The sequence below is a fragment of the Vombatus ursinus genome, unplaced genomic scaffold (genome assembly GCF_900497805.2).
Source record: "Vombatus ursinus unplaced genomic scaffold, bare-nosed wombat genome assembly UNPS02014772.1, whole genome shotgun sequence".
In the NCBI taxonomy this organism is placed as follows: Eukaryota; Metazoa; Chordata; class Mammalia; order Diprotodontia; family Vombatidae; genus Vombatus; species Vombatus ursinus.
Window position 1 is genome coordinate 37,151,676 of NW_020954550.1, and position 15,706 is coordinate 37,167,381.

General features: G+C 37.4%; 1 protein-coding gene across 1 annotated transcript in view; it reads right to left on the reverse strand.

The window, feature by feature from the left end:
- Positions 1-8,939: 8,939 nt before the first annotated feature.
- WDR70 (WD repeat domain 70) overlaps positions 8,940-15,706 on the reverse strand; it is a 328,253-nt gene continuing 321,486 nt past the window's right edge. Inside the window, exon 18 of the mRNA XM_027863563.1 lies at positions 8,940-9,225. Within this exon, the coding sequence (XP_027719364.1) occupies positions 9,138-9,225 (88 nt within the window). The 3' untranslated portion in view covers positions 8,940-9,137. The remainder of the gene's footprint in view (positions 9,226-15,706) is intronic.

The following is a 15,706-nucleotide window of genomic DNA, read 5'->3' on the forward strand; positions in this document are numbered from 1 at the left end:
GATTTAAGGATGAGGCATTGGAGTAAGATGTGAATGGAGGCAATTCATCCTGGGGACATTTTCCATGAGAAGAGAGCTTTAATTTAGTAAGTGAAGTTAATTAGAAAATAGAACACCAATTACAGAAATTAATCTGTATTGCAGCTATCTTAATTGAGAAATGGTATAATTTCTGGATAAAGAAGCCTTTAAATGCTGGTCATATACAGTCAATGGGGCAATGTCACTGCTGAAAAAAAAAAGAGGGAAAAGCTAAATTTTAAGACCCTTTGACCCAGAGATCCTACCTCACAGGGGTGATGAAAGGATCCAACAAGCATAAAACACCTCAAAGACTTCAAAGTACTATGTAAACGTCAATCAAAATCAACAGACATTTATTAAGTGCCTACTGTGTGCCAGGCACTGTGCTAAGAGCTGTTGTCTATCAATTATTGATATTAGATATGTCTTTCTGTTAAAATTTCCACAGTATATCCAGCTTCCTTCATTTTAAAAAATATTCCTGAGATACCAATATATTATTCAAGTTTTCTATCAATTGTCATCCATTCTTGCTACAGGCCAGACTTCCCACAAATATCCTCATGATATCTTTGACCTTCTTTCTTGCTTCCAAGTCATTGTTGGCAATCTGCTGCATCTAATAAAAGTCTGCTAAATGGCATAAAGACATAGCCTCAGCCTTCAAGGAAAAGACATGTACACTGATCCATGGAATATACATGTTAGAATATGAGAAATGTATAAGGCAGGAGTGCTAGGAGATCTTTGCACAGAGGAGTAGATTAGGGAAATCAGTCCCAGATGGTATTGTTGGCTGTTCAGAAAGCATCTTTTCCTTAAAGCTTATTCCACAGTTGGCTCAGAAGCCTCCCCTCAGACCACCTCTATTTGGCAACATTCTTTTAGCAGTTAGTAAGGTGCCAGAAATAGAACTAAAAAGGAAGAGGGGCATTCTGATGGCATTTTTGGCTTAGTCAAGGCAGCTCCCATTTCCAAAGAATCATTGTTGCAACAATGACTGAAAGGATGACTAGTACAGAAGTGTCCACAAATATGTGTCCCACAGAGATGACCTGTGGCCATGACTTACAACCCCATAATGGTTTTGACTTTGAAGTGGTTTTCTCCCAAGAAAGAATCACATTCTCCGCTTAAGGGTTAAAAAAAATAGCACCTGTGAATAAAGTATCAAATATTTCAAGCTTCTGCTGTGGCAGAGAGAATGCTATCTTGAGGTCCATCCAAATCCTAATGTTAGTGCAACTACTCCATGATATAGTTTATTTAAAATGCTTATGGTTGATATTAAAAGCCCTTCACAAAATTGATCTAGCCTGTCTTTCTAGATTTATGCTACTCTCCTTTACCCACTCTGTATTTCAGTTAAAACTGGCCTAATAACTGTTTTCTAAACTTCCCATTCTCTCTCCTGCCACTGTGCCTTTCACTTCCCAGTCCCCCATGCCTACAATGTTCTCCTCACTTTGACCTCTTGGAATGCCTGCCTGCTTTCTTTCAAGGTTCAGTTCATGTACCACCTCTTTCAAGAAACCTTTCCTGATTTACCTAGTGAAACCAATGAGATACATATTTAGCTGATTCATAGATTATAACCCTCCAAATAGGAATTTAATAAATCTTTGTTGGATTAAAGTGGCTCACAGAATTGTAGAGCAGGAATGGACCACCACTAAATGGAGCATTTAGTTCTCAACTCCCTCATTTTATAGATAAGGAAACTTTGTTCAGTCATTTTTTTTCAGTTGTGTCTGACTCTTCATGACCCCATTTGGGGTTTTCTTGGCAAAGATGCTAGAGTGGTTTGCCAATTCCTTCCCCAGCTCATCAGATGAGGAAACTTAGGCAAACAGGTTTAAGTGACTTGCCCAGAGTCACACAGCTAGTAAGTGTCTGAGGTCTGATTTGAACTTGGAGAGATGAGTCTTCTGACTCCAGGCCTGGTACTCTATCCACCAAGACACCTAGCACTGAATAAGGAAACTAAGACCCAGAAAAATGAAGTGACTTGCCCTGTCACTTATGACTCTCAGGGCTTTTTCACCATCCATTAGATAGATACATAGAGCCATTTCCTTCTCCTTTTGGCTCCATTGCCCAATGCCAGCAGAATGGGACCTTGTAAAGGGAATTGTCCAATAAATGGGTAAAGGCAGTAGGAAATGAAGTATTTGTGTCAATCAGAGCTCTGATTAAGCAAAGTGGACAAATGCAAAATAAGGCAGAGGGAGCTTGCATCTGCCTTTTTTTTGGGGTGGGGGGAGAGCTTAATTTTCCTGAAGGGGAATTTTCATCTTCCCATTTAGGTTGTTTAGTTTAATCAAATTAAGTTCCATCTACCCAACCCCCTCAAAAGCATCTGGGAAAACTAAAGAAAAGAGAGTAACAAGGAGAAGAGGATGATCAATACTGCTAAAGGCTGTAGAGGGGTCAAGAAAGATGACCATTGGGAAAAGGCCTTAAATTGGGCAGATCATTAGTAATTTTGCAGAGGGTACTTTCTGTGGAATGATGAGGCAAGAAATTAGACTGCCAAGAGTTAAGGAAGTGAGAGAAAAGGAAGCAGAAGCACCTGCTGTAAATGGCTTTCTCTAGAAGTTTAGCCATAAAAGGGAGGAGATAGGATGGTAAGCTGGAGGGGATGGATAGACTAAGTGAGGGTTTTTTTGAGGATGAGAGAGACATAGGCATGTTTGTAGGCAGTTGGGGAGCAGCCAGTAGACTGAGATTAAAGATTAGTGAGAGAACAGGTATGCTCTATGGGGCAACACATGTGAATGGCTTGGCCTTGGCAAGGAGAAAGATCATCTCATTATGTGATATGGTGTGAAGGAGAAGATAGTGTCGGAAGTCATTTGAGTGATGTGAGATGAGGAATAGGGGAGAAGAGGGAGCTCTCTTTGAATGCCTTCAGTTTTTTTTTTGTTTGTTTGGCTTTTTTTTGTTTTTTGTTTTTGGCTAAGCAATGGGGTTATGGGAATTGCCCAGGGTCTCACAGTTAGTAAGTGTCAAGTGTCTGAGGTCAGATTTGAACTCAGATTCCTCCTGACTCCAAGGCTGAAGCTCTATCCACTGCACCACCTAGCTGTCCCAACCTTTGAGTATTTTAGTGGTAAAATGGAAAAACACCAGACAAAATTCTAGAGACCTGGGTTCTGTCCCCAACTCCTCCACTCAGTGATTGTATGACCTTGGCAGGGCTCAGGATTACTGTTGTTGTTTTAAATATGTCAATTGTGTGAATTGACTAAATGATCTCCAAGAATACTTCTAGGTCTATAATTCTAATTTTACAATTATAAATGATCATAAGATTTACTATTATTGAGCCTTTGCTTTTATGACAAATTGTTGGTTGTATCTATGCCATATATTATGCTGAACCCTTGGTCAGAAATGTAACACCATAATTATATTATGGGGAGGATATGATCTTTAAAATATTCTCTTTTTCAACAAACTAAAAAATGGGGATAAATAATGCTTTACCTATCTCATGCAATACTACAATGAAAAAAGCAGTTTGTAAAGAATGGAGCGCTATAGAAATAAGATGTTCAATGATTGACAACACCTCAGAAACCTAAAAAGGTTTGTGAGAAGACCTTGAGGTGAAATTCGGGAATGTTAACAATGTACTTTCAGAGCCCAGAAATGATGCCACTTATTTTTGGATAATCCATCCATCTACTTTACTACCACACAGAAATTAAAAGAATCATTTTGATTGCTGTTTCAGGTCTGTCATAAGCCATAGCTTGGGAGATGTGATTAAAATAGAGGCAGCTGGTGGTCCAATGGATAGAATGCTGGGCCTGGAGTCAGGAACACCTGAGCTGAAATCTGGCCTCTGTGCAATCCGTGGCAATTCACTTCACTTCTGTTTGCCTCAATATCCTCAACTGTAAAATGGGGATAATAACAGCATATACTTCCCAGGGTTCTTGTGAAGATAAAAAAGGATAATTTTTTAAAGGACTTGGCACAGTGCTTATTCCTATAGCCATGCTATGGTTATTCACCCTTCATTTCGAAGAAGAGGCCTAATGGTATCACAGGGTTATGTCTTCACTTGTGTATGAAATGGGTTTAAGTGAGGCCAAATGACAGAACCAGGAATGGAATCCAGATCATTTAAAACTAGTATGCTTTTTATTATGTCACACTGCCTCTGAGGTCACTTCCAACTCTGAGGTTTAGCATTACCCCCATATGTTTACAGAGGATTTTGCATCCCAAATGTTTAATTTGCCTAAGCTTATTTAATCCTCACACCAGTTCTGTTTGGTTTTTTGTTTTTTTTTTTTAAGTTATATACACTGGTTATTTCCAGATTGCTGAACCCTGAACACATATATAATCCCCCTTTATATCTGTAATGACAGAGACTGGCCAGTGAGAGCCTAGTCTTTGAAACATGAGCTTATTTATAATAGTAAAAATGATAATGTTAATAATAAGTAACACATAATGCTACAAGGTTTCCAAATGCCTTAAATATATCTTACTTGATCCTCACTCTGTTTTCAATCTAACCATCATATATAGAGCATGGAAGTATTGTATTATGAAGGTGTGGTCATACTCCTCAATGTAGCATTATTTGACCCTAAGAGTCTAAGCTTGACCAAGATCCAAGCTTGACTCAAGCATCGATATGTTTAGTTCATCAGTGTTGGTCTTCCCTTCCATTGCAACTCATCTATGCGTGCATATCCAGTGCAATTCACCAAGGTCATCCTGTAAGTTCATCAAAGGAACCGCACTCAGCATGCTGAGGGCTCTTCCTCATTCTTTTCACGGGGAGAGAATATCAGTGGAACATGTTGGCTCTGTGATAGTTTGAACATTGGAACAATGCTCTCACTACTTCCATTTTCTATTTTGCTTTATATCTCTCCTAGACATCATCACTTACTTTGTAATTCATTGTAAAATGCTTCGACTTGCTCATGCCTATCACGCACCTCTCCAAAGCCTTCCAGGTGAATTTTAATTTCAATTTATGAAAATTAAATACTAAAAATGTAACTATTATATCATAAATGTAATCCCACCTAAGAACTTTGCTTCATATTCAGTAGAAAAAAACATTTCAAGCATAGCAGAGTTCCCTCTTCTCCCCTGTTCCTCATATCACTCAGATGCTTTCTGACATTGTCTTCTCTTTCACCCTATTTCACATAATGAGGGGAAATGTTTTATACCAGTTGTTCTTGTTATAACTTCTCAGGAAATCCATTTCTAAAAGCTAATGTAGGTCAGCTGGTTGATTGTTGACGGTGAATACACCAGTGAGGACTCATCAATGACAGTACTAGAAATCTCAGCCCCTAGTATGTAGAGAGCAGCAGAAGCAGCAGCAGCAGCAGCAGTAGTAGTAGCAGCAGTGAGCCAACCTCTGGGGAACCCAATTTGTGAGTATGAGTATCCAGTTCGGGCAGTGGCCTCAGAGGGGTACAACAGAATGATGACAAAGTTTAGTTAAAAAAAAAAAAACTGATAGAATATCCCTGAGAGTATTTGGTATAGTCTATACCAAGGGTGGGGAACCTTCAGCCTTGAGGCCACATGTAGCTGCAGGTTCCCCTCCCCTGGTCTGTACTCACAGTTGCCTGCTCTTCTACCAAAAGGAGGAATGTTTATCATTTGTCTTCCAGGACCAAGATTGGACACTGATTTAATCTGAGATCACTCATCTCTTAGTGTTATTTTCATTTACATTATAATAATCACCAAGAATATTGTTCTCCTTACTTTGCTCTGCAACAATCCATAGAAATCTCCCGACAGTTCTCTGAATTCCTCATACTTGATGCTTTATGGTGCAATAATATTCCATTATATTCATACACAGCAATTTGTTCAGTCATTCCCCAATTGACAGTCACCTACTTTGCTTCTGCTTTTTTGCTACCACAAAAAAAAGTGTTGGTATGTGATTATTTGGCATCTTTTTCTTTGTTTTTTGTTTTTTCCTCTTTGAAGGTATATGCCCAGTAGTGGAACAGTGGGATCACTGTGTCAAATGTGTAAAGTTTAATGACTTTTTTCACATAATCTCAAATTGCTTTCCAGAACATTTAAACCAAGTTCCAGCTCTACCAATAGTATATTACCATAATGTTTTTCCATACTCCCTTCAATAATAATGTTACCATTTATGTAGCACTTTAAAGTTTACAAAGTACTTAACGTACACCATCTCATTTTACCTTTACGGTAACCCTGTGAGGCAGGTGTTATTATCACCCTCATTTTACTGATGATGAAACTGCCTATGGTCACACAGCATCACTATCTATTTCCATTTTTTTTTAATCATCTTTGCCAATTTGATAGGTGTGAGGTGAAACCTCAGTTTCACAACAACTTTGTTACAAAGGTATAAATAGTATTATACTTATTTTACATATGAAGAAACTGATCAAGTCATCTGATTCTAGTCTAATGCTCTTTCTCTTATAACATGTCTTTGCCTGTGCAAAGCAGTATTTTCATGTTGTTGTTGTTTTTTTCATGTTTGATGAACCTCAAAAACCAAGGTAAGTTGAAACCAGTCCATATAAAAGGGCTCATTTGTTTGCTGGGGTAACAATAAAATAATTTGTGCAATAACACTCTTGTCCCTCTTTTTTTTTTTTTTCAAACACTGTGAGTGAATGTAATCAAGTTGTTTCTTTCTTCCCAAATCCTGACTGTACAAAATAGGTATGTCCCTCTGACTTCATGGATGTGTGATTTCATCAATTTGGATGTTCTTTCTATTGTGTCCATCAAAAATATTCTCGATCTAAAGAGATAGGCTTCTAGAGTTGCTGTAACTAAAGGTTTCGTCACCATGCTAATGAAAAAGCCTCTGACAATGCTAGGCTAGTCCTCAGGTAATAAACACTAAATTTATTATTGGTGCCTTAGCTGAAGTTGTTCTAACTTGGTAAATCTTTCTTGAACTTCTTTCTGTTCCACTCAGGCACCCAAGAGTCATTTTATACCACAAGGAGGCATTGGAGTTGTTTGTTTTAGTTATCAAAAACAATACTAACTACTCAGTTCTGGAAATACTTCAGGGAGTTCATGAGATCATTCAATATTTTAGGGAGAGCAGTAGAGGAAAGACACAAGGAAAGAAAACAGCAAGGTAAAAGCTGTCATAGTCAATAGTTCCAAAACTATCTAATGTACTTAATTGAAAAGTTAAAAAAAAAAAGGGAGTGACATAAATGTTTAAGGGTATATGGTACTTGTAAAAAAAAAAAGAATAAAGTCTGAATGGAGCTTAAAAAAAAATAGGAGTGTTCTAAAGGCAAAGTAACTAATGGAGAGGATGAGGAAGGGAGGGCTGAGATGTACTGGTCAAATCAGGGAAGATCTCAGAGCCTGCATAAAGCCATTAAGACTGAGCAATATCTAGGATCTATCTAGATGTTGGGGGTCAAGAACACCATCATGTCCCCCCAAGGAGAATGTTAGTTCCTCAAGAGTAGAGACTGTGGAGTTTTCATCTTTGTATGCCTAACCCCTAGCACAGTGCTTGGCATGTAGCAGGTTCTTAATAAATGCTTGCTGAATTGAATTGGGGCTTGATTTTTCAATCTTCTCTGTGATGGGTAGCACAAATCTCCCAGATCATGAGCACCTGGGGCAGTGTCACTAAACTGCAAGACAGGATACTAGGAAGCAGTTGGCCTCTCAGACCTGACAGAGGATTATCCTAATGTAACCATAATTAAAGTATATCTTCTTCATCTCCTCAGTTCCCTGGGAAGCTCCTTGAGGGCAGGATTCATGGTTTATTTGTATCTGAATTCCCCACAGTTCCTTGCATAGGGCAGGCATTCATAAATTCCTGTGCCACCAGGTCACCAGATGAACCAAAATGGGTCAGCTACAAAGATGATGAACAGAATAATGTTTTTAAGGATATAATGAAGTAATAAAAAAAAAACAAACAACCCAAAGTAACAACTGATACTTATAAAGCACTTTGAGGTTTACAAAGCACCTGACATACAATACTTGAAGACAGACACTACTGGTATGAGGATGCCCATTTTATAGATGAGAAACTGAGGCTCTGAGGGGTTAAATGACTTGACCATGGATAAATAGCTAAGTAATCTTTCTGAGTAGAATTTGAATTCAGACCTTCCTGATTTCAAGTTCTGCACTCTATCCATTCTGCAAGACAGTCTTCCTGACAAAATCATACATTACAGCTTCAGCGAGTTAGGAAAGGGCAAAGAAAGAGGCCAGGTGCATATCAATCCAAACTGGGGTAGACTAGAGGCAAGGATGCTTTTTATTTCAATCCCATTGGAAAAAATAATATTTATCTTACCCTCATACTTCTCAGAAAATACCAACATAGATAAACTGCGAAATGAAGAGGTTACTTTCATTGACTCTAGATTAGGTTCTGAGTTTGACCTTTAACCCTAGAGGCTAGAAAGGACCCTCTTACTTTTTACTGTACAGTATAAGATGAAAATAGGGTATTAAAATGAGTCAAAGGACGGGGACATAAATGTCTTTCAAACCAAAATCTTTACCAAATTAATGAACTCAATCTAATAATTATTTGTACAGGTATACAAATAACTTATCTGAAATTATACAAAAAAGATGGACTTGTTTTTTGGAGGCAAAATGGGTTAAGAGACTTGCCCAGCATCCACAACTAGTAAATGTCTGAGGCTGAATTTGAATTCAGGTCCTCCTTACTCCAGGGCCAGTGCTCTATCCACTGCTGCCTAAAGACGGACCTTTTAGTGTTAATTTCCATGTTATATCTCCTTGGCTTCAATTTGTCCCAAATAGATGCAGTTGTGAAGTATGTAAAATTTTCTCTGAAGACACAAACATTTATAATGGTTGACTATAACTTCCAGATAATATGAAATACCAGGCATGGGTTAAGAATCTGCTTCTTTTTTAATGAAAATAAACAGGTTTAATAAATGCAACAAAAATATTTGAGCACATATTTAGCACAACTTTAAAACAGTTATTACTGGTGTTGGGAATCAATATACTCATTTATTTGCAAAGAATTAAGAAAAAAAATTGGTCATGACTCTCTTCCACTCCTCTCTGACCTCAAAATAGATTCTTCAAATTTTACGTTTTTTCCATTCTGGTTCATTCTTTGTTTCTTCATCTTCAGATTCTACTTCTGCAAAAACAGTTTTAGGCTGAGTCCTAAAACAAAAGAGAAGGAAAGTAACTTAGTTAGCAAGCACTGACTGAGCTCCTAACAAGATGTGACTTTGTCTTTTTGGCCAAGTGCTACAAAAATGAATTTTTTTTAAAGCCACTATTATCTCTGAATGATTAAATATTAATCCTTAGGTTTCTAACCACCAGAAACATACGGGGGGGGGGGGGGGACCTATAAAGTTCAGAGACAAGGATTCACATTCCAAGGTGAACATGTGATTTGTGTTTCCCTAGTATAAAATGAAAACATAATTTAAATACAGTGGAACCTCAACCATCCAACTTCTGAACCATCTGGAATTCAGACAATTCGGTCCCATTTTGGGGATTGAATGGAACTGGAAAATAGAATTGAACAAGGATTTGTCTAGAAAGTGAAGGTGGTCCAAGCTAGAGCCACAGCAAGGCCTAGGCAGAAACTCCAACCAAATCCTTTGTATTTTTGTATAGCTACACTGTTCCAATCTTGAATGGCTCTGCCATATGAAATTTTACTGTATGGCAGAAGAAAGACTTAAATTAACTTTTTTTTTTTAAATTAAACTGGTGTTTTAAATTTTTTTTTCCTGGTTAGGCAATGGGGTTAAGTGACTTGCCCAAAGTCACACAGCTAGTAAGTCTTATGTGCCTGAGGCCGTATTTGAACTCAGGTCATCCTGAATCCAGGGCCAGTCCTCTATCCACTGTGCCACCTAGCTGCCCCCAAACTGGTGTTCTAAAAATAAAGGATACTCTGTAGTTTTACAACTGCCAGCAAAAAAGGCAATGGAGTTTCTGATCAGTTCAATGTATGGAAATTCCATCTTTGAGAAGACACCACTGTATAGCACTATGGTAGAAAAAATAAAAAAATCTTCATGAGAACTTTCTATGCTTTTTAAACATGCCTGACTTTATGAAATTCTTGCCTATCATTAAATCGGAAAAATGCCAGCTATTGGAATTTAAATAATATATACTTCAGTATTTCCCACATGGTTGATTAATTCCTCCTTTAAAAAGTCATTTCATTCATTGAAGGAAACAACTTTTGAAGGAAGCATAATTTTTTAAAGTTTAATTTTTAAAACCTTAAACCTTCAAACTATGGCTTAATTTCCTCAAGATGCTTCAAGAGTTCTAAAAAGAATAATTACCTGGTTGTGTGAATGTGTGCTCACACACAGCAAAACTCTCGATTTTATGTAAGTAAATGTGTTTTATAAATATATACATGCAAACACATTTTTATGTATAGTTTAAGGAGAGGGAAAAAAATAAGGTCACAGTTCTGAAAGGCTTCTTACTGTTACTTTATTACTTTCAAAGAAGCAAAATCCTCCCACAACTCATGCTGATGCTACATGGTATGAGTTGCATACAGCCACTGGCCCCTGTCTGCATTCATACGTACCTGTCTAAAACCTAAGGGTCCCCCCCTCCACCTTGAAGAGTAAGTTGGTTGTGCTGCCATTATGTTACCCTGAGATATTGGGTATATGACATCTGGGAACAGGTCGAAGGACTAAAATCTTAAAAAAAAAAAAAAGCTGCAGAATTTCATATGCTATGGTGCTACTAGATTACTACAAAGCCGGATAGGTCAGCTTCCTTCCACAATACACCAAGGCAGGCAAAATACATCTATGACTTTTGGCAAGAACACTGAACATTTAATTCTGGGCAAACCATGCAGAAATGGCCTTATCCAGTGTGAAAATATACTTTTAAATTAAATATCTAATTTCTAATGGGGAGAAAAAAGACATAATTTTCCCAAAGAGGGTAGAGAATGTCTCCATAGGCTAGGTTTAAATTTATTAGGTTCCTGAGACTTTAATGAAACCGAAATGGCGCTTTTCTGGATTACACAATTAAATAGAAAAGGAAAATGGAGGTAAACCTGAAGGTGAGAAGGTTATTTAAGGCCACCGAGATTTCCTTTCATTTTCCTTCTGAAAATGTATAATTATGGCATCAACCTTACAAAGGGAGATCCATAAAAGATGAGGAAAATAATTTAGCATATAAAGTAATATATGTGGAAGTGCTTTGTAATCACAATATAAATAAAACTGATCAGTACCAATTCAAGACTTTATAGAGTCCTGGAACTACCATCTAGTACCTAATACCTTAGAACTGGAACAATCTTCATTATATTTATTTAGTTTACTAATTTTTTTGTCCATGTGAAACATATTCATTTTATAAATGAAGAAACCAAGGATCAGAATTGTATAGGTAAAGCTAGGAAAAGAATTAAAACACTGTTTTTCCTCTGGGGAATGTATAAATTGGCCTCTCTGTCTAAAAGATGAATAGCTTTCAAAGGCAAGAGAAAGAAATCTAGGTCTCATCAGTAAAGTCACTGGCTACAAAAACAGATTTCTCTTGTCTGTTTGAGGAAATGGATTTGTACAATGATCCTAAACATAATTCCTGCCCTACAAGTAATTACAATCTAAGAAAGGAAACACTGGTTAGATAATTAAACAAGCAGTGACATTATATTATTATATATTATATCATATATTATAAAAATAATTAATTTAACATATATCAGGCTACATGTTGTAGTCAAGAACTAGATTTGAAGTCAGAGGGCCAGGGTTCAAATCCTGTCTCTGCCACTCAAAAGCTATAACATCTTGGGCAAGCAACTTAAGCATTCTAGAAGGAGCTGGCCCAGATGGTATATAAGCCCCTTACAGTTATAAATCCATGAGCGCTAAAATACAGGCAGAAGCTGACCTCACATCTTACCACTTACAAGAGATTATCTATACACCCCCCAGTCCAATGTGCATTTATTTATTCGTTCATTTACCCAGACTATTATTCAGCTGTTAAGCTTCTTTTATTGTTATTGTTGTTGTTGTTCAGTCACATCTGACAACAACCAAAAAAAAAATCAACAATCTTTACTTCCCTTACTGTGATTTCACAGATCTCAATGGTTACAAGACAAAGCTAAAAAATATGGTCAAAAAAGTGTCTGAGGTAGGTGTGCAAAGCCTGCCTCTGGCACCTAATGTAGCTAAGCCAAATCACTCAATTCCTCAGTTTCTCATCTGTAAAATATGTATGATAATAACTATTTGCAGTACCTATATCTCAGGATTGTAAGGATCAAATGAGCTAAATACATGGAAAACCCTCTGTTAGACTTCAGCAGTATATAAATGTCAGCTATTATCATTATTATTAGATGATGCCCTCTACAAGTTACTTTTTGGATTTATCAATTCTATCAGGTATTTAACTACATTCTGAACAACTATCCATTCTGAAATCCAATTTGCTCTTAGTGCTCAGGCTTGTTTGGACAAAATGAGTGCCCCTTCTAATAAACATTCTCACAAAAAGTCTAAGAAAAAACCTACAAAGTCACACTTACATATACAACATGCATACATACAACTATATACAAAGAACAAGCAACAAACAGAATATTTTCCCATCTACCTGCCCTCTGTTTTCACTTTTTAAAAGCATTCCACTGGTCTTGCAGAGGCCTTTAAAACATCAATATACCTCCTTTCTGTTGACTGACTGATAGGGCTTTAACTTAGGTCTTCTATGCTTCTAACTTAGGTCTTCTATGCTCACTTTGCTTTAGCATTCAGTCCACAGTGAAAGTCAAAATGTTTTCAACTATAATTAAAAGTTCAAGATCAAATTCTTCTTAATCATCATTACTCATTTGATATGATTCATTCATAAAGTATAAAGCTAGCTTCAGGCTAATGGCATGAATATGAGGGGGAATCCCTTGTATTATTGTTCACAAGTGTGTGAATAGAAACCACAGGCTTGCTTGGCCTAGGGCCCATTGTTTATTATAAAGAAAAACCTCAAAGTGCAAAGTCAATTATAGTCATGACTTGATAATCTGACACACTTGTTAACCCTATTAGGATAAATATGGCCCAGATGAACTCTAACCTAGTTGTTACAATCACAGAATTATTCAAATGAAAGGGCTTGACAAAAAACCTGTAGTTTCAATAGTCCTTTCTATTAAACATCAAATCAAAGGTGACTGCTGTTAAACATAAGAAACACTTTTAAAAAAAAAGGCAAAAAGATTTTTCTAGATAAAGAATTTTCCATTTTCTTTAGAAAAAAAAATAATGTGGAAAACAGATAAATGATAGATATAAAAAGGCAGGTAAGGATAAAATGAAGTGGGAGACATGGAGACTAAGGAAAGGGGAAAGCATCCAAGAGCCCTGTGAAGAATTCTGGGAATAGATTCCTATAAGCTCCCAAACTGCCAGAAGCCACCTGACCACCAAAGTGAATATGAGCTAGACTGATGAGCCAATTAGATGTGAAGAGTACATTTTTAGAAATTTTAGAAACCTTAACTGTCCATTTACAAAAGGTACAATTATGTATTATAAAACTTTTATAACAGCTAGTATTGTGCATTTGGCAACATGGACAGCCTTACTAATCAAGCGTACATTCCCTTACATAACAGGTATGTTTTTGAAAGCTGTGCACAGACTGAATTTTTAAAAAAATGAATGCCATGTAAAATACCCTTGAGGGGCAGGAGGAGGGAAGAAAGGGGGTGGATTATTATTTGAAGAAAGCCTGTGGTGAATCCCTTAGTACAACTAAGGGTGTTTCTATAAACTTTTGTTAAATTTGGATTTTCTTAAACTGAGACATCCTTAAGGCCACCAGTGAAATATTGCCTAGGCTTGGAGTATATTTTACTTAAGGCACAAAGAGTAAAGGAATACACTGGGTAAAGACAACCAACATAGCTAAAGCAATTTTCTTTCTCCACTGTGTAGGTCTCACATACACATATACAATGTGTATTTAAATATTGCCCTTACTTTCCCAATGTGGCATTACATGGGGTGCTCTGAAAGTAATAATGACATTTTCATGCATACCTATTTACTGATCCTGTGTCAGGAAGGATATGCATATTGAAAATTAAATTTACTGAACCAGCAATAATGGCAGTGTATTTGGCCAGAAGACTCACCGTGTACTGACAGAGCTGTCAAGCTTGGCAGGCTGCTGGCAATCTTCCAAGCTCCCACACACATCTATCCCTGTCTGGTGTGTAAGCTAATAGCATTCTGGACCTACATCCTGCCCACTCCTCGGCCATCTCCCTATTTTTCTCCCTCCAGCAACATCTTTTAACAAGAAACTGTAACTAAATCTGCCCACGTGTGGTTGAATGAAAGCCTTCTGTGATCCTGCCGTGTTTTAAAACTTTCATAGCTATTACGTTGCCAATGTCAGGAATGAAATCTAATATCCAATCAATGAAATTAAAGGGCTCAAACACACTGGCTGAGTTATCAGTGTTGGAGAACTTAACAGTGTTAAAGTATGTGCCACATTTAGGCATGTATCCTCATATAAAACATAATTATGCTTTAAAAAAAAAAAGCAGTCGCTATTAAATCTACATTTCATCACCATTAGCAGAGTCAATTGCAGTGAAGAAAAACAACTAGGCACACATTCTCCATTACAGTGACCTTTAAAAAAAGATCCTTTTAAATACGAACTTCCCTTCAAACACTGCCACTTGGCAGTAATCCGCATACTCTAGCAGGTGAACAGAAGAGAAACAGCCTAGCAAAGCTGGCTAACCCGACAACTGTGTTGTATACAGAGCGATGGGGTTAGGAAGAGGAGCTCAGTAAATGTTAGGGGACCGATTCAGGGCCTCTGATTGGGGTCTGAGCAAAAGGATGAAGCACATAGTGATATATGCTTAGCATATTGAACAGACACATGTCCTGCCAACATCTCAAACTCTCCGTGACCAAAAGAGAACCCATCAACTTCCCTTCAAAACCCACTCATTCTTCCAGTTCCCGATTTTTCTTGATGGCACCACTCATCCCAGTCACCCAGACTCAAAACCTTAGAGTTAAATCCATTCAATTAAATGCAACAAAGGTTTATCAAGCCTCTATTACATGCCAGGAACTTGGACATAGAGACAAGAATGAAATGATCACTGCCCCCAAGGAGCTTAGATTCCACCAGAGGGAAGCTATGTGTAATTAGACAAATAAGTACAAAATACATACAAAATAAATACATTGATGGTGTAGGGAGAACATTAAGAATTGGAGGAATCAGGAAAGATCTCTTTCAAGAGGTGACAACCAAATTGACCCTTGAAGGGTTACAGGGATTTCAAGAAGCTGAGGTATAAGAAACAACAGCATTCCGGGGTGACTGTCAAGGGACAAAGGCACAGAGTGGGACATGGAAATATAGGAGGAAGACCAAGTCCTGTAGGCCAGTTTTACTGGAATGTACAGTGTGCTAAGAATGAGCGATGTGAAAGAAGTTTAGATAAATAGGTTAGAGACAGATTATGAAGAGCTTTAAACACCAAAAGGCGGAGTTCATATTTTTTTTTTATCCCAGAGGCAAGGAAAGGCTGATCTCTTCATAGAGACAAAGGCAAAGAAGGAAAAAAATGAGA